This window comes from Mesocricetus auratus, unplaced genomic scaffold (assembly GCF_017639785.1).
Source record: "Mesocricetus auratus isolate SY011 unplaced genomic scaffold, BCM_Maur_2.0 Super-Scaffold_100694, whole genome shotgun sequence".
In the NCBI taxonomy this organism is placed as follows: Eukaryota; Metazoa; Chordata; class Mammalia; order Rodentia; family Cricetidae; genus Mesocricetus; species Mesocricetus auratus.
In genome coordinates, this window is record NW_024429268.1 from 5,432,348 (window position 1) to 5,459,421 (window position 27,074).

At 43.0% G+C, this 27,074-nt stretch overlaps 1 long non-coding RNA gene and 2 gene segments (V, D, J or C); 1 reads left to right on the forward strand and 2 right to left on the reverse strand.

Annotated features, from left to right (window-relative positions):
* Positions 1-1,158: 1,158 nt before the first annotated feature.
* Positions 1,159-1,898, reverse strand: LOC110343380. The segment is given in 2 exon segments: positions 1,159-1,635; positions 1,769-1,898. Coding segments are annotated over 2 exon segments (597 nt in total).
* A 2,561-nt stretch (positions 1,899-4,459) lies between these two features.
* On the reverse strand, positions 4,460-5,105 carry LOC121137774. The segment is given in 2 exon segments: positions 4,460-4,834; positions 4,974-5,105. Coding segments are annotated over 2 exon segments (417 nt in total).
* A 2,308-nt stretch (positions 5,106-7,413) lies between these two features.
* LOC110343386 lies at positions 7,414-27,069 on the forward strand. Of its 3 annotated transcripts, none has more exons than XR_005875072.1 (3): positions 7,414-8,203; positions 18,969-19,057; positions 19,699-21,841. It is a non-coding gene; the product is annotated as an uncharacterized LOC110343386 (long non-coding RNA). The 3 variants fall into 3 exon arrangements; XR_005875071.1 differs by having other exon boundaries at positions 7,415-8,203; positions 21,396-21,841; XR_002385653.2 differs by lacking the exon at positions 19,699-21,841 and adding an exon at positions 26,730-27,069 and having other exon boundaries at positions 7,418-8,203.
* The last annotated feature ends 5 nt before the right edge of the window (positions 27,070-27,074 follow it).

Consider the following 27,074-nt stretch of genomic DNA (forward strand, 5'->3'; position numbering starts at 1 on the left):
AAAACCTGTGTTTTCATGGGCAGATTTAGAGCAGCCTTTTTTTTTTCTAGAAAGTCTTCCATTTCAAAAGGATGTATATATGTTGAAATAATAGACAGTAGTTTCAGAGGATTAGTGAGATTTTACGTGCCTTTAAGAAGCTATATTTCAGCCGGGCATTGGTTGGCGCATTAAACCCAGCACTCAGGTGGATCTCTGTGAGTTTGAAGCCAGCCTGGTTTACAGAGCTGGTTCCAGGACAGACTCCAAAGCTACACAGAGAAACCCTGTCTCGACAAACCAAAGAAGAAGAAGAAAGAAGAGGAGGAGGAGGAAGAGGAAGAAGAAAAAGAAGAAGAAGATGATGATGATGATTATGATGATGATGGTGACGATGATTTTCAATTTATGCACAGATTCAAACCTCCTATTTCAACAATATTTTCGTCCCATGTATGCCGTTTCATCTCTGCATATTTTCATCTCATTCAAGTGCCCTTTCTCTCTGTTTGGGCTGCAATATGTGGGCAAGGAGGAGGAAGCACGTGGCAGTTACCACAGGACACGAGATTCAGGGGGCAAACTGCAAAATAAATAAATGAAATTTAAAATTTCAAGTATGCTGTTTCAGGTTTGTTTTGTCTCAGTGGTTAAAAAAAATCTTGTAATTAGAGACCCAGCTAATATTTTGTGTTTCGTTCTCCCAAAAGAAACACATTATCCAGGGGGTCGCGAGAATGGTGGCAGCCTGACCACCTGCACCAGGGTTGACTCTTGCTTTGATTAGAGACTCTCCAATGAAGCACTACTGGTAAGAGAATCTGAATCAATCAGACTGGTTTGGTTTTTTAAGCGGAATAAGTAAAACTCAAACTTTATAAACCTTTTGATTTAGACAGCCGGTGAAGTCTGTCTCAAGAGCAGGGATGTGTCAGCGCCCTCTGGTGATAAACCACAAAGAACAAAGAAAACCGAAGTCTATGGAAAAGGGGATCAGGGCTTAAAATCGAAGGATGGAATTATTTGAAACGTGAAACAGAGCTTTAGTGTAAGTATGAAAGATGACATCTGATAGGGCGTCAAGTCTCATGCATTTAGCTCAGGGACAGCTCATCCTCCAGGGTGGGCTAAGCTCACATTGTCTTCCGAATTATGAAGGGGTGAGAATATCACCTGCTTTTATTTTATTTTATTGTTTTTTTGCTAAGATAGGAACGGATCGATGTTCCTCTTCAGTGGTCGCCGCTTTCTGACCGGCACTATGTGATGTGAGAGACAGCTTCGGCGACGAGGTAGAAACACCTCCTCCCCACAAAAGAGGCTCTTTTTGTGTGAAGAGGATGCGGCTGTGGAGAGCTGTGGAGAGACTGCTGGCGCAGATGTGCACAGATGTCTGGTTGGTTTTAGCAGACTCCAGGATCAGGGAGAAACGCTCCCGCCTCTTCCGGGAAACCACGTATCCTTTGGGGATGTCTCCTTCACTGTTACTGTCAACATCGTACGATAAGTAAATCAGTCGTAACCCCAGACCCGGGTCTTGTCGGTACCAGTACATCCTTTCATGGCCCACATCCTGCACACATTCCAGCGAAACTTCTTCTCCCATTCTTTTGACCACGTATCTTGGCATCTGGGTTACTTCCATGTCCACAGGGTCTGTTAGTGAAGGAGAAGTGAAAACGAGGCTATCGGTCGGCGCGATACTGGATAAAATTTGGTACGCACAGCCTAGAAGTGACAGCATATGGTTTGCACTCGGTGCCTTGACATACCAGTTTCCAGCACTCACCTGTTCCCAGGAACCATAGCACCACGGCGGAGATGAGTCTGACTCTCATGGCAGTTTCTGAAGAGAGCACGGGCCTTCTTGCCACCCTAGCCTGCCTGCCTGTGATGTCATTGTTCTTGACCACACCCATGAGCTCACCTCCTTCATCTAGCCTTCAACATCTGGAGGTGTCAGAGAGGAAAGAGTGTGCCAACGGAAGTGTACGTGTGTATCTCTCCCTGCGCGGGCACTTCTATGCCTTGTGTATGTCTGAGATTAGCCTAATTTAGTCTGCTGACAGTCTTTGTTTTTAGATACTTCTAACTGTTGCTGTTTTCTATCCATGGGTGGGGGGAACTGTAGTTGATGTTTTCAACAGGCAGTAGACTAGTTCTCCTCATAAAGCATCTGATGGTAATGACAGCAACGGAGTAAATATCATTTAGAAGCTTACCAAAAGGGCTGGTAGGGACCATGGTGCACCAACGGTGAGTTTGTGGGCAAGCAGTATAGCGTGGAAAACATCCTTAAAATTCTTCTGTTTCTGTCACGTGCCAGAAATTCCTAACAATGTCGGTGACGGATGACTCTATGCAACATATGTGCGATTGCGAACAGAGTCTGCAGATGTGCAGAGTGGTATGACACGGTTAAAGTGAGCGGGGTGACACTGACATGTACATGATCTCTGACACACAGTGATAAATGAAAGGAAAGCTTTGGTCAGTCTCGGAGGGCCACTGTGTAGCGTGGAGGCCGTTCCTGGGGGTGGGGGAGGGGAAGCATACTGGATAGAATAAGGCTGGTTGTGTTGCAGGGTCTGGACCGAAGAGTCCCCGTTAAAAAAACAGCAGAGAATTGGAAAGAAAACCCTGACAGTTCCAGTGGTTCTCAATCAACGGACAGCCACCCCCACGGGGGTCACGTATCAGTGATCCTGCGTGCCAGATATTTACATTACAATTCATAACAGTAGCAAAGTTACAGTTATGAAATAGCAACGAGATATTTTTAAGGTTGGGGGTCACCACAGCATGAAGAACTTGCAATAAAGGGGCCGCAGCAGTAGGAAGGCTGAGAAGCACTCAGATTGTAAGTCAGAGTGTTCAGTTGTGACTCCCTCCCACCAGGGCACCTGGGACTTCAGATATGTTCCTCTGTGGGGAGATGAGGAATGCTTCTAAGAACTTCTTTTCTGTGGGAACAGTTTTTTCCCCAAGTAAGGGCGGGACTCAGGAAGTAAGGGTCACCTCTTACCTTTGTGGCAATCATATTTGTGCACGGAGGATTGTGGCTTTCAGCGTTGTGGTCTAACTGATGGAGGAAGGCAGAGGGTATGCATATTTATAGTGTGGGAGAAATACCTTAGTCTTGTTTAAACAAACACCCTGTCTCTTAAAGAGCTGCCTTTACTCAGCACTCCAGGAACCAAGTGAATAGGCGGTCAAATACTGTCCCGTAGCAAGATCTGCACGCAGAGGCCAAGGTACATGTGCTCATTACATCACGAACTTATCTTCTGTCCTGGTGATGATATCTATAGGTGTCCCGGTGAAACGGTGACACATAGATATTATGGGCAAAACGCAGATAATTTAGGGAGGGTAGCAAGATATCTCCATATTAACTAGTAACTGTAGGGTCTGGCATACCAAGTTCAGCACCATACTTATGCCTCTGACTTACCTATTTTAATAAGACAAAGAGCCACACAACAGAGAACCCCATGGTCATGGTGGATAATCTCTGGATGGGGTCGGGGCATTTCTGTTAGCTCTTCTCAGGCTGTAACATGCCGTTGTGAGAGCACTCGACTTACCAGGATGTGAAAAGGGGTCTAATCATTACTTAGAGAGGTGATCTGGTGGAGGGACATCACAGCTGAAGAATGGGTTAGCTGTAGGGAACACTTTGGAAAACTTCTGGATGAGAAGGCGGGGAGTCAGAGTCGCTAAAGGAAAGTAGAAGTCTATAATCAGAAAGGTGGAGCAGTACCTAACTGTACGAAGGTACCGGAGACTTACAAGTACACAAAACAGTGGACACCATGCACTAAATTAAAGAAACTGAATGTTTTTCAGTTCAAGTGAGAACTGCGGGCAGGAACATCTGGGAATCAGGCACTCAGGGTAGCTGGCTGGATGGTGGTAAGAGGAATTCAGGTGAGAGATTATATATTAATGGCAAAGATGGAGAAAATTAGTAAAAAAAATTGCAACAAACTTAATACTTGGATAAGTGCAAAACACGAGTATGCATTTGGTGTAGAAGGACGTGTAGGGGCCGTGAATACTCACTCCTACATTGTGAACCTGCACATCGGTGAGTGACAAAGTTTGATTTGGTAAGCAATGCAGAATATGTCATTCCTGATCACACAAAAACAACTGACAAAAAACAAATAAATAACAAAGCCAGTAATATGAAAAGACTCAAATTGGTTAGGAGTGTTAGCCTTGGGCAGCACCCTGGAGATGTTAAGCTCAGTGTGGAGAAAGGGACTTTGTGATGCCTAGGTACTCAGGACCTAACACAAGGAGCTTGTTCCATCTGAGTTTTGAGGGCTCTGTGGCATAAGAAGTTGAGTACTGGATCGGGGGAGTCACTCACTGAGTGAAGTGCACTGCCGAGAGGTTCTGAGTCTGGGCATCCACGGAGGGCTTCCATGGCTGTTGGCATTGGGAAAAGGTGTTACTTTCTCTTGGTTAGAGTGGGACCTCCTGAGGGAAGAGGCTTCTTGCCCATGTGGCTGTCCTTTTTTTGTGCAGGGAGCAGCTGGCTATGCAGGGCTGTGTTCGCTGCTGGCACAGAGGTACAGGGAGGTCTGGTTGATTCTGGTAGATTCCAGTGTCAGAGGAAAGGCTTTTTTTTCTTTTCGAGATACACTGTACCCATCAGAGACCTCTCCCTTATCAGTAATGTCAATATTAACTGAGTAATAAATAAGCTTTAGGCCCAGACCTAAGTCTTGTCTATACCAGTACATAGAGTCATGATTCATATTCTGAGAGCAAGTAATTATCAATTTCTTCCCAGGCTCTGTGATGATGTGTCTTGGAGTCTGGGTGACTTGGGCCTCCACGGAGCCTATAAATGAAGAACATAGAGGTTGAGACAGCCATCCATCTGGGTGAAAAGATCAAATTCTGTAACCTTCCAGGAAAAGATCTGAGCCCTGGTCTACAAGCTGTAGCTATGGGTCACTCGTGTGTTTCCCAGGACTCACCTGTTCCTAGGAGATAAAAGACCACACAGCTTAGGAGACTGGTGACCATGTCCATATCATAGCAAAACCCTTGCCTCAGCCAGTTTTCTGCTAGCCTTGAGGCTACCATTGATTTCTGCGATGTTTCTCTCACGTTTTCAGTTCATGGGTGCCAAGAACACTTGAGAGAGGAAAACTCCTCCCCCTTTCTGCAGCAGCTTGGTGTGAACACAGACACTAAAGCGGCCTTTGTGGCCCATTTCATTTCTTGGGTTTCTTTGAGCCCATGTGTCTGTATGCATGAGCTGTGTTTTTGTATTAGCACACTCTTGTAAAAATTGTCAAATATTTACGTATTTTAGATCCTCACGATCTGAACTGGAATATCGTGTGACTATCACCTAGAAATGTGAGAACAGAAAGCTTAGACTCTACTATCAAAACTGCGTTTTATTTTTAGAGTCTAAGTCTACTCTGCGGAAAAGACTCCAAGCATCTCCCCATCTTCCTCAGCCTACCCTCTGGCGTGTGTGTGTGTGTGTGTGTGTGTGTGTGTGTGTGTGTGTTTAGACACTGTCTTTTAAAAGATGCAAAGGTGTAAAAAAAAAAACATCAAATCCACACCACAGATTATTTCACCATCGTGCACTCCATTCAAAATCTTAGAACACCTCTCCTTTTTTCTTCAGCAGATGAGGCACGGCAGTTGCTTCCAGAGCCAGCACTTGCTAGCCTGACATGTATTATGTTACGTTTCTCACCTTTCTTATTCTCTTTCCTTCTCTGGAAGAGGCTTGTGAGACGCATAGCACATCGAGAATTCGCTTCTCTCCTTAATCTTTGAGAATTAAAGTATAGGAGCTGGAAAGGCTCTCAGCTGCCGGTCAAGGGCGCGCTTCCAAGAAGACTTGAGTTTGATTCTCAGCACCCGTGTAGTAACTCAGAACTGATGCCCTCCATCGGCGCCAGGAGCAACCGTGTGGTGGACAGACACATACGCACAAGAACACACCAAGTCGCAGCATAGTGATAGTAAATTAAAGTATGTCTAATGGGTAAGGTTACATGTATTTGCAAAAAAGGATGACACGGGAGGCTATCAGCTGTATCTGCTATCTTCTTCCTCCTCCGGGGCACAACTCAAGGCCTCGTCCCTCTTCTGCCTTTCCTGGTAAGAGCGTCTTCACAAAACATGATGCTTGTATCTCATCTTCAGTGGGGAGCCGTCTTTAAACCCTCACGTGAGAACACGTGACTTATGCTTCAGCAGCACAGCCCTGTTTCCTTTTATATGACTTTGAGCCCCGGTGTGGACTAACAGAATTGCCGTTAATTCTCGTCCCGTCCCGTTTCACCTGATGCTCAGGTGGTTTCAGTTCTGGAAAGTGTACTTTGCCTTGTATCACTCTGTTATCTGCTACCAACTCTGGAGAACCCAAATTTTGGGGGGAAAAAAGTGCATGTTTTAAAAATTGTGCATACCGGTTCGACCTTGTCGTGCTTACTCTAACATTGTTATTTGAAACGTGATGTAAATGTTACAGAATATGTTAGTGCCCTCTAGTGGAATATCGGTGAATATCACCTGAACCAAGTTAAAGCTTAAACCGTAGATTACAATCTATGATTATACTTAACTAAATAGGTAAAGGGGACTTTAAAGTTGCCGAAGTCACCGAGGCTGTTGATCAGCAGATCTTGGCATAGGGAGAATATAATTTTCATCCAGGCTGTACAAATATGATCACACCGGTTCTTAAAAATATAAAGCCTCGCTTAGCCATGCTTCACGGGAGCCATAGTTACACAGGAGAGAGTCAGAATGATGGAATGTGGCTGACTTTGAAGAGGACAGAAAGAAAGGAACAACCAGGCAAAGAGATTACCCCCTCAGCCCTTCAGAAAGGAACGCTGTCCTACTACAATTTCAGTCAGGTGGTACTAGGCTGTTTTATTGTTTGGTTGGTTTTTTGAGACAGGGTTTCCCCGTGGCTTTGGAGGCTGTCCTGGACCTCGCTCTGTAGCTGGCCTCAAACTCACAGAGATCCGCCTGCCTCTGCCTCCCGAGTGCTGGGATTAAAGGCGCTCGCCACCAATGCCTGGCTTATGCCCTATCTTAATTTGTATTGTCTCAACAAAAATTGGTACGATCACAAAGGCAAGCAAACTGGAGTAGAACGTGGTTAGGGAGGGGAGAACAAAGGGAAGGATAATAATTAAGAAGAGGGAAGGTCCTTGTACGTGGGTGACTTCTGTGAGTTCAGCGATGGGCATGGTGCTCCTTGGGTGTGTACTTTGTTGACAGAAAGATGTGACTACATTCATGAACCGGCAGAGATATCTAAGCGCCTTAATCTTGGAAGATCAGACAGTCTGGGCAATAATTCTTTTTATTTTTATTTATTTTTTGTTGGGGTCATGGTGATGCTAGAGACTGAACCCAGGGCCTCATGCATGCTAGGTAAGCGCTTTACCACTGCCTTCACTCCAAGACCTCACTGTCTGTGAGTGGCACTATCAACAGGTGTGGCTTTGTTGGAGTAGGTGTGGCCTCACTGGAGGAAACATGTCACTGTAAAAGGGACAAGCTTTGAGGTTTCATATATGCTCAGGCCACGCCCAGTGTCTCAGACCACTTCCTGTGGCCTGTGAGTCAAGACGTGAGAACCCTCAGCTCCTTCTCTAGCACCGTGAATGCCTGCACGCGAATCCTCAGCTCCTTCTCTAGCACGGCATCTGCCTGCATGCTGCCGCCTTGCTTCCTGCCAGGATGACAATGGACTAAACCTCTGAACTGTAAGTGAGCCACAAGAATGAAACGTTTCCCTTTGCGAGATCTGCTGCGGTCCTGGTGTCTCTTCGCAGCAGTAGAAACCCTAACGAAGACAATTTTCATGCAGCGCATCGTTTTCCAAAGATGTTATTGTTAGAGGAACAACGAATAAAGTTTTCTTCTTGTCCTGTATCTATTAGCTGGCCGTCCAGTCTGATTTGATAGTCTGAAAACATCCCAGCAAAGCGTTCTTACTGCTTTCTGAGCTCGGTTCTCCGGGCCGATGCTTTGTTGATGTCTATGAGGCCTGTGTTAGAAAGTGCAGAAACCAAGCCTAGCGCCCACTAGAAAACCCGGGTGAAGGCAGAAATCAAGAGCTGGAGACACTGGTGGCACAGGTGACCACTCCTGGAGGCCCCACAGACCGGTGTCCCCACCGCTTTCCTCACAATGGTTCTCCTAACAGAACTTCAGCAAGGTATGTGCATCTCAGGTCAGTTCAGTTCTGGGAAAAGCACAGCCCTTTCCAATTTTCCTTTTGTCTCTGTGTATCCTTTCTGACACATCCTTGTTTGTCAAGCCGTGCATTCTTTAAGATGACCACGACTCTCACAGATTTTTACATGCTTGAACTTGAACCCCATTCTTCAGGCAATTTACCTACGCAATGTGTGGTCAAGTTCTTTGTAACTGGGTGTTGCCAGTCTGCTAGAACTATCCTGACAAAGTGCTCCAGACTGTGTTAGATGACAGAGATTAATTTTCCCACTGTTCTGGGGGCTGAGATCGAGGTGTGAGCTAAGCCAGTCTCCTTGGAGGCCTCTCTTCTTGGTTTGTGGATGGACATACCCCACCCCGTGCCTTCTCATGGTCTCCCCTCCCTGTATCCGTGTCCAGATCATTTTTCACATAGGCTAGGGTGTCACCTTTATGACTTCACTTTATTGATTACACCTTTGAAGATACTGTCTCCAAGTAGGTAGCATTCTGAATGAAGCATTAGCCTAAGACTTCCCATGTAGATTCGGCAGGAAGGTACGGCTCATCCTGTAGCCGTGTGGATACGGATAATACTGACTCCAGAGGTTTGTTAAGGTGATGACAAAATGATCAAATGAGTTAAAGAGGTTAAGGCTTTGCCAATCATACGGTTTTCAAAGTGGCATCTCACTGCTGTTTCTACGGCAGTGCTTTTGAAGTGTTATTTCAGGGAGGATTCAGCGTTAAATGATTCACATATTGTTTCTTCGAAAGTTCTCCCTAGTTCTGGGATGCATTTGTTAGCGACTTCATTTTACAGATGTGAAACTGGAGCCTCAGAGGAGTGATTGCGTCCCTAAAGCTATGAAGTGGCCAGCTTTACCTTGCTGTGGGTCCGGAATTCGGTCACAGCTTTTGAGTATTTCACTGAGTCTGCTTACACATTTAGGTTGGGTGTACAATAAATCCTCTGATTCGAAAGCAACGTGGTCTTCCTGTTTCTCCCTATAGGAACTGCTCCCACACTGACTCATTTTTCCACACCCAAACCACACCCGATCAACCTCCTCTGACGCCTCGTGCCTTGCCATGTTTCGTTCCCATGTGTCCTATGCTATCTTTGTCTGGTTCCCTTTAAGCCATGGATGAGGTGACTGGGTGTCCCCTGCCAGGTTGGCTCTGCTGACATGTTGCCTGCGATCCCAGTACTCCCGTAAGAAGAAGCTTTGAAACGAGTGCCTGCTGTCTCTCGACACACTAGTCTTCTTCTGTTTTGCTTTTAAAACGGTATTACGGGGGGTTTGTTTGTTTGTTTGTTTTGTTCTGACGACCTAATATATTTTGCATAAGGTTGACGCCCTAAATTGAAGGAAATACCAGTTTTTATCTGCTGAGCCTCCATCCTCATTGTGTACATTTTGTGACTGCTCATCTTCTCCTTTAACCTGTTGTTTTGCTAAATGGTTCCCACAGGAACATCGAGGGGATACTCCTGGTACAATAGCGTGCTGCTTTCGCACACAAGGTGACTTTCCTTTCCGTTTTTGTGAGGGGGGCAGTGGAAGGGAGTGTGTTTTCCTTTGAGACTCACAGTTACCATGGCTAATCACATCCTAATTGCCTGCCACTGGCGGAGTTGCTCCTGCCCTCTGTCACAGCCTTCCTGCCTTGGCAGCAGCTCCGTAGCAAAGGCCAATGCATTCTCTACTGGCTACTGCCAAACAAAATGGAGGGAGGACTTCTTCCTCGGAGAACAGTCTCTCTCTGAGGTGGGGATGGCCAGAAAGATGCTTGGCGGGCCTTCTGGTCATAGCCTGTAACAAGGTGTTTTCAGAAATTAGGCGAAGGCCGAAATAGTGACATTTGCTCTTAGAAGTGGCAGCATCTGCTAGAAACCCCATCTAGCCCCTTTGTCTCTCCTTGGATTACTTCCCACAACACCTTTGCCTTGTTTCGGTTGCATGGAAATGGGGCCCTGAACTGGTTTTCTGTGGATGGTGTCGTCAATTGCTGCAAAATTCATGACCTAAAGCATGAGACCTACCATGTAATACACTACATATTAGAAATTAAGGATAGTCCTCATTGGGCTTATGTCAAGGTGCAGGTTGGATTGTGTTCCTTTTTGAGTCCCCATGGAAGAATCCGTCTCTTCGTTTTTTACAATTCCTAGAGACCACTTTCATTCCTTGGTAGCTCTTATTTATCTTCAAAGGCAGTGACATCACATTGGCAAAACAGGTCTCTTTTAAAGACCTGTGCTAGACCAAGCCTCGCTGTATAATCTGAAACAATCTCCTTGAATAAGGTTAGACCAGTATGTAATTGTACCTACAGACTTCATAGTCTCTTACATATAATGTGTTCATAGTTTTTTGAGTCATTATTATTTTAGGTAACAGAGGGAGGTAGGACTGAGAATTAGTTAAGTTTAAGAAAACATTTTGCAAAGACTTTGTTTGTATGTCTAAAATATGTTATATCTATCTCCACTAAGACTAAGCAAATACATTTCTCGAAAGTCCACATTGATGGGAGAGTCCTGTGTATCTGTCAATAAAGCACTGTTGGCCAATAGGAAAGCAAGATAGGTGAGATTGGGAGTCTACGAGGATTCTGGGAAATGTAGTGAAGAAACTGGTTGCCATGTGACTCCTGGGAGGAACTGACGCAGCAGGAGTGCGTCCTAGCAAAGATAAGTTCTCATGAAATATATATGAGTAATTCTGGATTAATAATCAAGTCAGACCTTTGCTGATAAGAAACCATAGAAAATGGCCAACAGCTTCATAATTAATATAGTGTCTTGTGTTTTATTTGGGGTCTCAGACAGCTCGGCAGGGCCCAGGCAGCTGTCGGGGAAGACAACACGTTACACCATATCTTCAAAGACTTATACATAAAAGTTCACAACTGCACTATTCATAAAAGCTGAAAATCACCAAATGCATGTTTGACAAGTCGGTGGATATGTCCACAGGATGCGACAATTTCCAGCACTTAAGATGTAACAAATTATTAGAATGTTTTAGAGCACAGACAGTTTTCCAATAAGGCCGAGTGATCTTTTATTTTGTTTCCAACCATCCTCTCCACAGCACTAGAGTTGTTAAGCGTGGACAGCCATATCTAACTTAATATAAAGTTCCAGGGATCTGGATTCCATTAACTGCGCTTGAGCAGTGAGAGCTATTGCCACTAAGAAATCCCCCCCCCCCCGAAGCATATCACCTTTGAAAGGATTGGCCAGACAACTATGGCCAAGAGTCACATAAGGAGGGTTCTTCAGTCATACAGGTACCGTGCAAGGACGTCTAGGGAGGACATCAGTTTACGTCTTTCAGTCGTTCAGAGTGCAAAGTCGTAGAAGTAGAAGCCGAAGCTTGGGTGATGGGAATTGGGGTTGGAAAGAGAGAGGGCTGTGGAGTGCTGCGCATGGAGGAATTAGCTTAGCACGAGAAAGGATATATGGACCAGGCTGCACGGAAAATGAATCATGTTTGTCAAATGAGCCAGGGGCCATTCCAAGTCTGCGTCACTAGTCAGGCTGTTCTTGTACCGCACGCATGAGCAGTCTGGGAAGATTTCCAGCAGTTCCGTCCACTTAAGAGGAGGACTCGAAAGGCGTCTGTCCTTTGTGCAGTGTGTGTGGGCTCCTGAGGCGCAGTGTCCTCAAAGCTGGCACACAGGACCTGTGTAAAGTCTGGCAGGCTTCAGCGTGAGGGGAGAGCAAACTTTTTTTTTCTTGTTCTGGTGACAGCACATTCAAAGACAAGCTCTGGTTTCTCTGTGTTATTAATGCCGAATGAGCAATGAGTCAGCTCTAGTTCTATTCCTGGGTCTTCTGATATCAGCAAATGTTGTTACAGTCCATGGCTTCAGAACAGCCCAGAGTAATTTTCTTTCCTAGCCTTAGAAAGCGGTATTTTTGGGGTCTGGGAGATACCAGCACCCAGCAAGCCTACAGGATGAGAGCGTTTGTCAGCAGAGTTCAGGGTGGGATTTAAAGACAAGGTAAGAGTAAACCCTCAGAGAAACGTTTTCCTTCCTGAGTTTAGAATTCTTCATCTTACCTACTCCCAAATGGCTAAAAGCCAGAGAGCTGAAGAACTTTGTAGCCGTGGAGGAGCAGACTGGGAAAAAGCATGAGTTTCCAGCCCCAGGGCCATAGGATGGGCTCTTCTGGAAGGCAGTGTAGCACGGCATAGTGCTCTGGGCTTCACATCAATCCTATTCAACAATTTCATCTGCACTACTTTTCATCTGCATTACAGGAAAGGGATTTTTGCTTGTTTTCCTCACCCAAAATAGGCTCAACCCCCTGTTTATTTCTCCCCAGCCTTTCCTCATCTCAGGAAGCCATCCGTTACAATTGCTTTTACACATTTTGGAGATGGATATTACTGCAGAGCTTTCAAAGACTGCAATAACAGGATTTGACCTAATTTTGAAGGCTGGAAAGGAAGCAATGTAGTGTGAGTTCTGGAGGATAAGCAGGGATGGGCTTTGCAAAGCCAAAAGGGAGGATTATTTAGTAGGAAGACCATCAACCGAGTTGCTGCATCAGACCAATAGCAGAACTGTAAGCAGTAAATCAAGCATCTATCTATATACCACGCAGGAAGGATCCGCAGCAATAATTGACAATCATTGTTTTTTTTTCCTCATGTAACCACTGGTTACATGGTTACCATTCAAATATCTCAGCACCATTTACACTGACTTATTTGGGCTTTATTAACTTAGCCTTCCCCTTTGATGATTTTAGGCTCATCTTTCTCTTAACAGTCGTTTCAAATGCTGAGAGACCTGAACATCCTAATCTGCTCTTCTCCCTGGCACATAATTTGGTAACATTGACTGAAATTAAACCACGATGGATATCTATGCAAATCTATACATATAAACCTTCTCTTGAATAGCTTCTTTTAGCTCCCCATACCATTCTTCCATATTTTCTTCACCCTGGTTCTCAGCTAATCACATGTCACCAGCATATTTTATTTTCCCTCCCTTGGATATATTTTTTTAACCTTTTTTAATTTAAATTAGAAACAAGCTTGCTTCACATGTCAATCCCAGCTCCCTCTCTCTCCCCTCCTTCCTCACTCCCCACCAACCCCTCCACCCAATCCCAACTCCACTCTCCAGGGAGGCTGAGGCCCTTCATGGAGTATCTCCAAAGTCTGTCGTATCGTCCTGAAGAAGGGGCTAGGCCCTCCCCCATGTGTTCAGGCTGAGAGAGCATCCCTTCATGTGGAATGGGCTCTGAAAGTCCATTTGTATGCCAGGGATAAATACTGATCTTGTACCTGAGGCCCCAAAGATTGCCTAGGCCTCCTCACTGACACCCACATTCAGGGAGTCTGGATGAATTCCATGCTGGCCTCTCAGCTATCAGGCTGGGGTCCATGAGCTCCCCCTTGTTCAGGTCAACTGTTTCTGTGGGTTTCACCAGACAGGTCTTGACCCCTGTGCTCATTGCTCCTCCCTCTCTGCAACTGGTTTCCAGGAGTTCAGTTCACTGTTGTGGGTGTCTGCCTCTGCTTCCATCAGTCACTGGATGGAGGCTCTAGGATGACATACAAAGGTAGTCATCAGTCACATTATTGGGGAAGGGCATTTATGGTAGCCTCTCCACTATTGGTTAGATTGCCAGTTGGTGTTATCCTTGTAGATCTCTGGAAATCTCACTAGTGCCAGATCTCTCCACAAACCTATAGTGGCTCCCTCTATTATGACCTCCTGAAACTTAGAAGCTTCTGTAAGGTAAAGGACACAGTCAACAAGATAAAAAGGCAGCCCACAGAATGGGAAAAGATATTCACTAATCCCACATCTGACAGAGGTCTGATCTCCAAAATTTACAAAGAACTCAAGAAGCAAGTCTCCAAAACACCAGAAGATCCAATTAAAAAGTGGGGGTACAGAACTAAATAGAGAATTCTAAGTAGAGGAGGCTAAAATGGCTGAGAGGCACTTGAGAAAATGCTCAGCATCCCTAGCCATCTGGGAAATGCAAATCAAAACAACACTGAGATACCATCTCACTCCTGTCAGAATGGCTAAAATAAAAAAAAAAAACCACCAATGATAGTTTGTGCTGAAGAGGATGTGGAGAGAGGGGAACATTACTCCACTGCTGGAGGGAGTGCAAATTTGTACAGCCACTTTGGAAATCAGTGTGGAGATTCCTCAGAAAAATGGGAATCAGTCTACCACAAGACCCATCAGTTCCACTCTTAGGCATATATCCAAATGAGGCAAATTCATACAATAAGGATGTCTGTTCCATTATGTTCATAGCAGCATTATTTGTAATAGCCAGAACTTGGAAGCAACCTAGATGTCCCTCAGCCGAAGAGTGGATAGAGAAAATGTGGTACATTTACACAATGGAGTACTATTCAGTGGGAAAAAACAATGGAATCCTGAAATTTGCAGGCAAATGGATGACACCAGAAGAAACCATCCTGAGTGAGGTAACCCAGTCACAAAAAGACAAACACGGTATGTTCTCACTCATATATGGATTTTAGACATGAAACAGGGGGAGTGCCAGCCTACAATCCCATGGCCAGTGAGTCTGGGAAACAGGGAGGACCCTAAGAGAGATATGCATGGTACCCCAGAGAAGGGGAATGGGACAGGATCTCCTGAGGGGAATGGGAGCATGGGGGGGGTGAGGTGAGAGGGAGCTGGGAGAAAAAGAGAGGGGTTGAAGAGGAGGGGAGAGGAGGACATGGGGGAGCAGGAAGGTTGAGTCGGGGGAAGAATAGAGGAGAGAGCAGGTTGAGAGACACCATACTAGAGGGAGCCACTGTAGGTTTGAGGAAAGATCTGGAACTGTAGTGAGACTTCCTGAGATCTCCAAGGATAACACATATTTTATTTTTAAACGGACTCAGATGTGAGAGGTGTGGAGAGTTTAAATAGACATCATCCAGAATTCAGAAAATATGTTCTTAGAAGAAAATCTTGAGGATAAAGCTCCTTGAAGAAAGAAAATCTTGAGGATAAAGCTCCTTGAAGATGCGGCGTTCGAGCCCACTTCTATACCTTCCCCACGTCTTCCTTCCTCTCCACACGCAGTCTTCCTGGAATCATGCTCAGCAACAGGGCGTAAAGTTAGCAGGATGTCACTCCTAATCTAAAGAGTCTTGTGAAGAGCCAGGGTGGAGAAAAGAAAAAAAGAAAACAAACAAAACGAAAACAGCCCACATAAAAACGCAGCCACAGTGTTTAGCGATCGTTTTGCAGAAGAGAAGGGCGGGTTATTTTTCTACAAGGGCCTGAAAATCTTTTTGTAGATAGCGCTGCTGTCTAGAGGACGGGAGTGTGTTTAAGAGGCAAGGAAGTACACGCAGGAGAGAGATTCTGCAAAGGTACAGCTGCCCCAGTTCAGCACGATCTATCCGGGGGATTATAAAATGTTTCAGATAAGCCAAAATCCAACAAGCTGGGGCGTGGAATTTGGAACATCTGAACAAATTCTTCATGCCAGGAAATATTTATGGAAGGCTTTTGTGCGCTGCATGAAGGATATTAAACGTGGGCACACTGGTGGCCATATGTACCTTGGCAAATAGATGAGGCGTGAGCCTGCGAGACCTGAAAATGAGAGTTTTCCGGGAAGTGGACCAGAAAGAGAGAAGGAAGAAAGTAATTGAATCTGATGGACACGTTTGCTCTGGGAATCATGACGTCAGCTGTCACCCTGGTGGATTGCCTTAGCTAGAGGCGACTTCATCCCTCCTTGTCAGGTGCAGCAGTGTCTCAGTGTAGCCGTGTTCAGAGACGTGCATAAGAGGAAAGGGGGCATGGATCCTGTGTCCTTCACGCTAAAATCCTTCCAGACACTGCCCAGCTTCAGAGTTCCGTGAGGAGTCAGAAAAGTCCTTTGCAGAAGCACGGCCGGCTTCTTTCCAGTTCAGACATCCATCCTAGTTTCCCGTCTACCAGTGCTGACTGCCAGGGTGTTTCCAGCAGCTATTGACCTTCCCCTGGTAATTTATCTTAGGGCACTGTGGGACAGAGAACTAATAGATTTAGAAACTTAATAGAAAAGGGAAGCCCAGAATCATTGATTCAGTCTTTGACACGGAAATACAGTGTGCCCAGAATGGGGGCCGAGAAGGCAACACACTCAGGAATAAACTTCCCCGAGTTTGACTTGCCTGTGAAGCAGCCAGCATGCATTGTTCACTGTACAGCTGATTTCGTCAATCAGGAGCATAGAAAGAAGATGTGACGAATAAATGGTAAAAAAAAGAAAACAAACAAACAAACAAAAAACTTGAAGGGAACATGCAACAGTCAGAGATAAACGGAATGGTTAGTAGCTTATGAGAGAATTTCAGTTACAAATGAAGCTACTGTTGTATCTCGCCTAGAAAGCAAGAGCGAAGTCCATGAGAAAGTTCTCTTTAAAGAGATCAGTTGAATGGCATAGAGCTCATGGGGGAGACTGGAAAAAGAGAGTGGTGTTTGTTTCAGATGAGAACAGTAGAAAACGCAACCAGTTGGATCCTCCCCTGTCTGAACAGCCACAAAATTCATCTGATTATGTTGCTGGTGTGATTGAGGACTATGGAGAAAGATGACGAAGCCCTTGCTGAAGATTTTAACTTGGTTCTGAGGCACACTACCACTTTGTGCGATGGCAGTCCTTGATCAAATGCGCTTTTTCCTGAACCTCATGGCTTCTAGAAGAGGACCCACTACAAGGGGACCAGTAGTGGATTAGTCACTGGGACTAATCCAGTGACAATGCTGAAAGGGGCATCTCCGTGCTCCTATTGATCCCCATAAAAGGCAGACGGATGATATTTTTAATTCAGCAAATGTAGATAACAAAAAATAAAGATCTACCTTCTCTTATAAACTAAAATTGTTCTTGATGTAGCTCAAAGTGTGGGACTCTAGATGAATAATTTTTTTTTGTAGAGAAAACACTCTAGTATCTAACTTCTAAGCCAAGTGCAATGATAATATAGTATATTTAGAGTTAAGACTTAAAAAAATCAAGATAGTTTGTTCTTAATATACAGACAAGCAGGTATGGGACTAAAGGGTGGGGCCTAACTTAGAGGAAGTGAGATGGAGAAATGGTATTCACAATGTGCATCTGTCAGTCAGAAGACAGCACAGAGGGAGGTACTGAGAAATAGAAACAATCGAGGAATCTATTTTAAAACTACAGTAAGCCGGGCGGTGGTGGTGCACGCCTTTAATGCCAGCACTTGGGAGACAGAGGCAGGCGGATCTCTGTGAGTTCGAGGCCGGGCTGGACCGACAGCCTCCAAAACAATATAGAGAAACCCTGTCTTGTAAAACAAAACAAAGCAAAACAAACAAAAAAAAACTTGAGCTTGTCCTAAAACAAAAGCGAACAAATATAGAGACCCACAGTCAGACATTACACACAATGTGAGAAACCTTGGAATACTAGACCCTAAATGGAATGTCTCCATCCAATCCCTCCCCACAGGTTCAGAGAACTCCATGGAAGAGAATGCAGAGTATAAGAGCTAGAGGGAATATTAGGATACCTAGAAAATAAAGCTGTTTAAATCAACATGATTGATGCAGGCACGAACTCACAGGCATTGAGGCAACGTGCATATGGCTGCATGGTCCTGCACAAAGTTCTGTGTTTATCTGCTATAGCTTCCAGTTTAGAGTTTTCATGGGATTCCCAAGTGGGTCTTTTTCTCTTTGGACTCCTTTACTTCTATTTGCTTTTTTATTTAATTCCAATGTTCTAGCTTTTAAAATATTATCATATTTTATTATTTGAAAAAGTCACTAAGTGTTGTTAAGTATTTGAGTTCATTATTCTGAAAGGCTATTGTTGGACCACCCTGCTTTTTCCTGGAATCTCACTATGGAAGTTACAGCCTGATAGAAAGGAAGCAATGGGGTTTCAGAATCACAGCACTGTCGGCAGACATTGACCTAAGGTCACACTTAATATGTAACTAATTGAATTAAGACTGTTGAACATCCTAGGTATCCCATATATTACATTAAGGAAAGCTTCTGTGTAGGGAGCAGGTGGCCCAAAATCACTGTGTGAATAACTGCAGGCACCAATGTAAAGGGAAGTTTGATTACGAGTGGCATCATTTAAGGACAGAAACCATTTATCTTGCTCCTTCTGAGAGACACTGTATTCATCAGGGACATCTCTTTTGTTGATGCCAATAGTACAAAGGGACTAGTAAATCAGCCATAGCCCTTGTCCTGAGTCTTGTTGATACCAATACACTTAGTCATAGTTCTTAATATGAGAACGTTCCAGAATAGGGCTCTTCCCTGTCTTTGTGATCTTGTTCTGTGGGATCTGAGTAATATCAGAATTCATAGACCATTTTTGAGAAACAAGAGAGAAATGCAGACAGAGATGAAGAAAGCCTGTTTTCTGTGATTTCTAGGGAGAAGCTTAATCCCAGTCTGAAAATTCAAAGATTTCTCCATTTATTTTCCAAATTTATCTGCTTCCAGGAAACAAAATCCCACCCAACAGAGTAGTGTGAATCCTATGACAAGATGAGGCAGGATGAAGATTTTCCCAGCTGTAAATATTTGGGGAGTTAGGACATGGAAACAGGAAAGAAAAAATATTCACACTCAGGGTAGATCCCACTCCTCTTCACTGGAGCTGATACAACCCTATACCAGAAAACTTCTGTACCTCTGCATGACTCAGGAAGAGGACGACACTTTGGCTTGTACATTACAAATGTTCTTGGTGGTTCCAGGTAATATCCTGATTCGCAGAGACCTTGGATAATGACCAACTCAAGAAAACTACCAGATCCACCACCCTAAACTTTATCATTTGCTAATGGTGAGTATGTTCAAACTTTTTATTTTGACTACAGCTATCTTTCTATGCCATAACACACAAGAACATACTTTTCCTGTCTAGTTTTAACAATGTGCATGTTAGCCAATGCCTTCTCATCACCTTGTTCTCTTAAAATATTTTTGTTGTCTGGCAGCTATGACATTTGTGTGATGAGTTGTAGTTGTTTTCACCCTTCCTTCCCCTCCCTTCTTTCATTGAAACCCTCCTTTCCACCAAGTTCTGCTCCTACTTTCGTGACTTCTTTGCGTGTGTAAACCACTGGCTTTAATTAGGGTTTCTTGCCTGAACACATGAGAGCTTATTTTCTAGAAAAATGACAGTTTGTCAGTAACTACACTACTAAAATAATGACACCCCTATCTCTAACAACTAACAGTTGTCAATAGTCCCCCAGGGAGGACTACTGCTTCATGAGCCCCTACCCCATCTATGATGAAAGGTTGAAGGCCCCTTCGCATACAGATCTTGTAAAGATGAGTACAACTCAAGTGAGTTGTGAGTGCAAGGCTGATGATATGTTTTTGCTACATATCTTCCCACCCTGTGGCTCTTACATTCTTCCTGCTTCCTCTTCCACAATGCTCCACTAAGCCTTGGGGTAATACAACTCTCCCTTCTAGGGTCAAGCATTCCATTGTCGTTTATTGTCGGTACTTTGTGGCAAACTATGGATTTGCGCATTAACCATAGTGAAGTAAGAAGCTCTTCTGATGAAGGTTCGACATAGCTATGGCAATACAGGATTATGGATATAAACTATGAGTATAAACATGAGTACCTAGAAGACAGCTTAAGAGCATGACCATCAGCAACGCAGTATCAGTAAGTTCTCCATAGAGCCAATGACACCCAGAACCACATGCTTTTCATGAAATTTACAGGACCAAAAGTGTGAGCTCTTTTCTGTGTGGATCAGGTTTCAAATCCAGTCAAAGCAACTGGCTAGCCCAATAGCAACCAAGTCATAATTGCACTAGAGGACACATACTGCCTATCTAGTCATTACGAGAGTTCACAGGGCACAGAGCTGGATAAGAAACTTTATGACTTCCCTCCCCAGAACCCTTCACAGAAACCTTTGGAATAAGAAAAGATAGTCTGGAAGAAGGTTACAGATTAGTTTTAGCTTTTATTACCTACATCTTATTACCACTGTGAATGGTATCTTCAGCAATACAGTCCTACCTAGTTCTGGTAGGAAACCAAGAGTAATTACAATAGCCTCTTTTTAAAATTTTTTTGAAGGGGAGTCTATTGACCACCAGCTGGCCACTATTCCACACCTGGGAAGAACATTATTAATCCATAGAGGCCACATCTGGTATTTTGTTTTTAGATTATGTTTTCAATAAACTTACAAACTAGTAGATTTCCATATGGCTTTTTAACATATCTTTAGTTTGCATTACATCTCTCTCCTCTCCCCTCCTCTTTCCTACCCTCCTACTCCCTTCCTATTTAAACCATTCCACTCACAGTGTCCCCACATCTTCATTTTAATACTTTAAAAATAATTTGAAAATTTCAAATGTTTTCAAAGTGAACATGATAAAAATAGTTAGCCAACATATCTCCAAGTCACTCAACTTTTGTAATTACCAACTTCTGAACTCTTTGCTTTATCTATCACCTATGCAATCGTATTTCTTGTGTACTACTTTGACTGGTTTCTTCTTTATTCAAGAGCACATTTTACTGCATATTAGTTATTTAAGTACTCCCTTCTTCTCAATTGCATTAAAATACTCCATTTATAGTACAAGGAGAAATATAGATTATTTCAGTAAATGGCTTGTCTGCATGTTTGATTAATTAAGGCTATTATTTGGGGTTTGTCCTTAGTATCAGTAAAAATAGCATTTCTCTGATGTGAAATTTTGCAGTCGGTTTGTTGTTCTGCTGCCTCTTTTGTAGAGTCAGCTGAATATAATTGGAATTGGGAAGAATATAGACTACAGAGAACACAGGACTCTGGTCCCATGATTATGAGGCCACTGCTCAGCCGTGCTTGGCAGAAATTTTTAGATGTGTAGTGAGGAGAAACGAAGCATAAATCACCTCAGGAGAAAAATCTACAGCTAAAGATTGGTGAGATAATGTTATCAGAGAAATAAATGGAAAAAACACAAAAAAAGGCAACCCAATTTCTGGATATTCAATAGTGTTCTTCATGGTGGTCCTATATTTTTCCTACTCCTGAATAGCACACCCACCCTGTAATTCATATTTATGAACCACTCTCCATCTGCATTGGGCTCTACAGTAGACATAGTGCATAAAATTCAGGCTTACTCACATACTACACTCCTGCTTGCAGCTCCATGGCTTCTGAAGAACTGCTGAACATTCTTTCCCGGTTGGGCGTTATTTATCTGTAAACCACAACCACTAGCACATGGCATGCTAAAGAAGAAAATTGTGTCTTCTCTTCACTTGCAGAAGTTTTCTTTCTTTTCTGTGCTTTCTCCTAGAACTTTGAGTTGCGACTTTTATAATTAGGTCTGTGTTCCATCTCACTTATTTTCATTATGGTGTCAGTGACAGAGCAGGTTCAATTTTTGTGTCTGGTTGTTCAAACTGTAACTTTGAATCCGTAAGCATGATATAGGTTTCTTTTCTTGATGTTTTCCTTAATTTTCCCTATATGTAATATACATAACATTGTATTGTATTGTATTGTAGATTCATATTATAGTATTGCAGATTTTATACTGTACATTACAGATTTTATCCAATGTATGTTCTGAATTTATTCATAAGATATTTGCCATTGATATTATTCAAAATGCTGCTATTTTCTGAAGTCCATTTCCACACCTTCGAATATAGTAAATTCAACATTTGATTTTTTAAATATAGATCTGATACTCTGTAAACTTACTAAATTTAATCATTGTTTCTACTTGTTTAATGATTCCTTGGGACTTTTCAAGTTAAAGAACTTTGAAATCTGCAAAATGTTTATTTCTAATCTCATTTTTTGCCTTGTCATTTTGATAACATTTGATTAATGGTTAGCAAGAAAATATGATGCTTTGTTCCCTATTATATAAAGGAAGTTTTAAGTAACTACTAAATACGTTTTGTCAATAACATCCATCAGATTCAGAAAGTTTGTATTTGTGACTGATTTTCGTAGAGCGTTTTTCTTGAATAAATACCTCCCCTTCCCCCAGATCCTCTCTCCTCTCTTTTATCTTCATACTGCATTGTGTCCAATTAGTGCTTCCAATGTGTGTGTGTGTGTGTATGTGTGTGTGTGTGTGTGTGTGTGTGTGTGTGTGAGAGAGAGAGAGAGAGAGAGAGAGAGAGAGAGAGAGAGAGAGAGAGAGAGAGAGAGAGAATCCACTGGCTCATAAGAAACCCACTATTGACTAACCCCCCAAAGAAAAATTGTTTTCTGTTCTCCAGCCACCATTGACTGACATTAGCTCCTCAGCTAAAGGTCTCACAGGCCCTTGCCAATCCATGCTGGAATTACAGCTTGTTCAGTTTTACTTGGTCTTGTGCAAATACCCACAGCTGTTGTGACAGGCTTCATCAAGAAAGGAAACTGGGCTTGTTGTTTTCTTCTAAAAAGGTTCTCTTGATACGTAGTTCTTTACAGATCTCAACACGAATCTATTTTTAAGTTCTGTTTCTCTCACGATGATTCATCTACATCCTTGTCTGTGACTCTCTGTAATCATTTCAATGTCTGTTTCATGATGCGGATGATTTACCACACACAGGTGTGGTATTTTATTAGGGAGAAATTACTTAGGTGAGAAGCTGAGGACTGAGGTCAGCGCTCTGCTGGTCTCCGACCTTGACCAGAACCCCGAGAGAGAGAGAGTGACCCCTCCTTCCTTGACCTTTATCTCTGCCTTCCCCCACGTAGCTGTGACCACACCCATTTGCTGCAGGTATGTGAAATCTCTATCTACAATTTCCCTTTTTTTGTAAAGAAGAGATTTAGACTGAAAACAAACTAAACTGTCTCAAACATATATAAAACGTATATACATAGAAGGTGATAAATCAGCCAGGCGGTGGTGGCACACGCCTTTAATCCCAGCACTCAGGAGGCAGAGGCAGGCGGATCTCTGTGAGTTCGAGGCTAGGCTGGACTGACAGCCTCCAAAATAATGCAGAGAAACCCTGTCTCGTAAAAAAAAAAGGTGATAAATTATAATCTACCTATATCCTCTCCAAAGCATATCTATCATCTAAACCCTAAACTTATCCGAAAGAGATGCCCAAGTCTGAACTCCTCCTTCCAATCCCAACCCTAAATAATTGAAAACTTACCCTAACAGGTGCAAATTATCCTGTAATATCAACAGCAGGGAAAGGGGGCATAGTATTCTCAAAATTACTTCCTGCTGAAATGGGATGATGATAACCTTATGGGATCCCGTAGAAAGAAAATGTTAGTGTAGTGAAAGTCTCAAGTGGACTAGCTACAACATCTGTACCCAGTCTCTGTTTGACGGGAGATGCTTGATGGAAGGTCTTGACTGAAGTTCTAATGTTGATTGATGCTCTTCTCTGAGGCTCTGGCCAGATTGTAGAAGGTGGACCATATCAGTTAATTAGTCTGGAGTTGTATAGAGCAATGCAGTCCCAAATGGGTTTCAGAGTGATATTTGTCATCTCAGATGCATCAAGTCGGATCAGGTGGAGCTGGCTGTTAAAATACCGTAGCAAACGGCAAACAGTTTCATAGTTAATATAGTGTCTCGTGTGTTATTTTGGAGCAGAGACAGAAACGGGACTCAGGCAGCTGGCAGGACAGGCTTGTGCCACCACACCCAGCCACAATCCTGCTTCTTTTTCTCTTCTGAGCCTACATATATATATATATATATATATATATATATATATATATATATATATATATATATATGTATATATATAACATACCTTAAACCTTCTAGAGGTTTTACTTTATCTGAATCTGACTTTACTGTAAATCTTTATGTTTTTTTTCTGGTCGCCTGTCTGTTATCTGCTAAACAACTTTGCTAAAATCTAAGCTGAGGCTGCTTTAACTTTTGTCTTTCCAAGATGGCGGGCATAAGTTTACCGTTAGCACTGGCTGCACAAGTCTCTGCTTGTCTCTAGCAAAACAGAGCCCACCCGAGAAAATACTGCTACCAAGAAGCCGTGATTCTCTCTTCTGTTTCTGTTTCTAAAATCCTTTTTAAGCTTTTGTCATTCTATGTGGAAATTCATGCCACACTTGTAACGTGCATTCTTCCCACCAGCCTGCTCCCAGAGCCACATCAGCCCCAAATGAGCACACAGGGCACTATAGTAATTATACATCTATCGGCCATTTGCTATGACTGCTTAATGGCTAGCTCTGACTTAATTATTAATACATAATTACTAATATATATTTTTATAAGGTCTTATCTTACTGAGAACTCCAGACTTGTGCCCTCTTCTCCCAGGATCACATGGAGACTCTCTACTCTTGACTACATTTCCCAGATCCTCCTGGACTCCTAGTCCCATCTACGTTGCTTCCCTATTGGCCAACAGTGCTTCATTTATCAACCAATAAGACAACAGATACACAGAAGTGATGGGAGATGTCATTCCGAAATCTGTCTCTTATTGGTTGTTGAATAAAGCACTGTTGGCCAATAGGGAAGTAAGATAGGTGGGACTAGGAGTTGAGAGGATCCTGGGAAAGAGAAACACAGGGAACCATGATGCAGCCGCCATAGGGGTAAGAAGTCCGGACCCTTTCTCGGGTAAGAGAAATACTTAGATTAAAAATAATGGAATAAATAATTAAGTCAGAGATAGCCAGTAAGAAACCAAACAAACTGCCAACAGCTTCATAAGTAATATAGCCTCCTGTGTGTTTATTTGGGACTGATGTGGCTCTGGAACCAGGCTAGCAGGAAGGCTTCACCCTACACAGAAGGTCTTCCCCCATCAGTTGCAGCTATAGAGAAATTCCATCTTGCCTCACTGCTGTGGTAGCTTTCAGCTTTGTTCCTATGTCTTGAGTTCTAGAGCCAACAAATATTATCAGTTGATCAGATTATGAGAATACTATCCTCTAACTCCTGTGGACAACAGTTTATTGACTGAAATTTCCAACTTCTGTGTTATTTCATGGTGCCTTTCTATTGATTGTTTTTGGTTCCTATATATGCTTGCACTTTCCTGTTTCTTATCATATCTAATACTTTTCTTGGAGTCAAAATTATTCAAGTTTAGAACTAGACATATTCTCTTGAAATATGGAAGCAGATATGTGATAGACCGCAATGGCTATTTTTGCCTGACTGCCTTGGATTCTGTACAGCATGATCTCAGCATGTCTTGCTGATGGGTCTCTTCACCAGTGGCATCTTGAAAAGTATGAAGGAGTTTATATATCTCAGCCAGACTGTATCATGTACTCAGTGAGGGATTAATCTAAAAAAAAGTATCTTTTTTTTGTCTTTCTGTCTCATCTTTATCAAGACCTTCAAAGGAATTTAGGTACTGGCTTTCATTTCTGTATCCATGTTTTCTCCCTTAAGTTTCTTCAGGTTTCAGAGTCTGTGAAAGTACAATTTGATATAGTCAGTTATAATTGGGCAACTCAGACCTCCGCAGTATGTTTCCAGGATCTCAAAGATTGCTTCAAATGAATGAACAAAAAATACTGTTTATTTCTGTTGTTTTCAGATGTGTTCTACATCCACACTTCACCAAGGGCAGGTGTTTTGATATTTTCCCTATATCTTTACAGCATTTTAGATCTCAGACTATGCTAATATCCACAGCAATAGCATACTCTAGCTGCTTGGAGTGACAAACTTAGAAAGCACAACCCTAGCAACTTGCATCAACGTCTGAAGTATGTGAGGTGTTTGAATTCATGTGGTAGATACCTAGGTTACTCAAACATACACAGTACCCAGGCCTTGGGCCAGTTTTAAACACTCACAGAACATCCTACTATTTTGGAACAGAGAGTTGGGAGAGGGAGGGAGGGAGGGAGGGGGAGAGAGATATAGATAGATAGATATAGATAGAGAGAGAGAGAGAGAGAGAGAGAGAGAGAGAGAGAGAGAGAGAGAGATTATTTTACCTGACTTGTATGTAGTACGCCTTTCAAGAACTGGAACTCCCACTCTGGGCCAGCCGATCTCATAATCTTTGAGAATGAATAATGTAATTACCCAATTTGCCATGAACTCTTGCGAAAGAAACCACCATCCATCAGCAACTTAAGAACAGAAATTTGGTGTTCTCCCTTAGAACATGCCTTTGTCTAAAGAAAGCCTGCGTCTACAAGCCGTATGCACGCTGTGCACATATGTAAGCCTGTGGCTGTGGATCCTGCCACAAACCCATCCCCATGAATACCTTAACCATCTGATCTGGTGAAGACAGCAAGAGGGATGGAAAGGCAGGGAATGCTTTTATTCATTTGAGAGTCAAAGATGTGGATGCCACATTGTCAACTATCCTTATTCCCTTCCCCAAGAATTTTGGCCTCAGGACACTGTTTTATTTCAACTAGTGATACATCTCTAACAGAGAATGTGACAGGTTTTCATTTAAACTTTGTACTTTTGTCATTGTTATATATTTGAAGCACATTTTTCATGGTTCCTCTCGTTTGACGTTTTGATATCCCGTGCCTTTTCTATTGCAGTGAGAGGTACTCTGTAAGGATCCGTGTAACCACAATGGAGCTTCCACTCAAGAAATTAACGAGACTGGCGATGTCAGAGGATAGGATTGGATTATGGAAGGAACAATGTGCGGACAAAAGCTGAATCTTTGAGAAAAAAATATGTGTGAGGCATTGTTGCTCCCTTGCTATGGGACAGAGGGACAGAATTAGGGGGAAAAGACTAGGAAGATAATTTCAATGAACTTTACCCAAAAAAAAGCACAGTTTAGTTTCATCCTTTTGCCTTCACATTTCCTGGTGTCCTTGTTTTCAATGGCTGAGCAACTGTGCAAATGTACCACATATTCTTTAGCCATTCCTCAG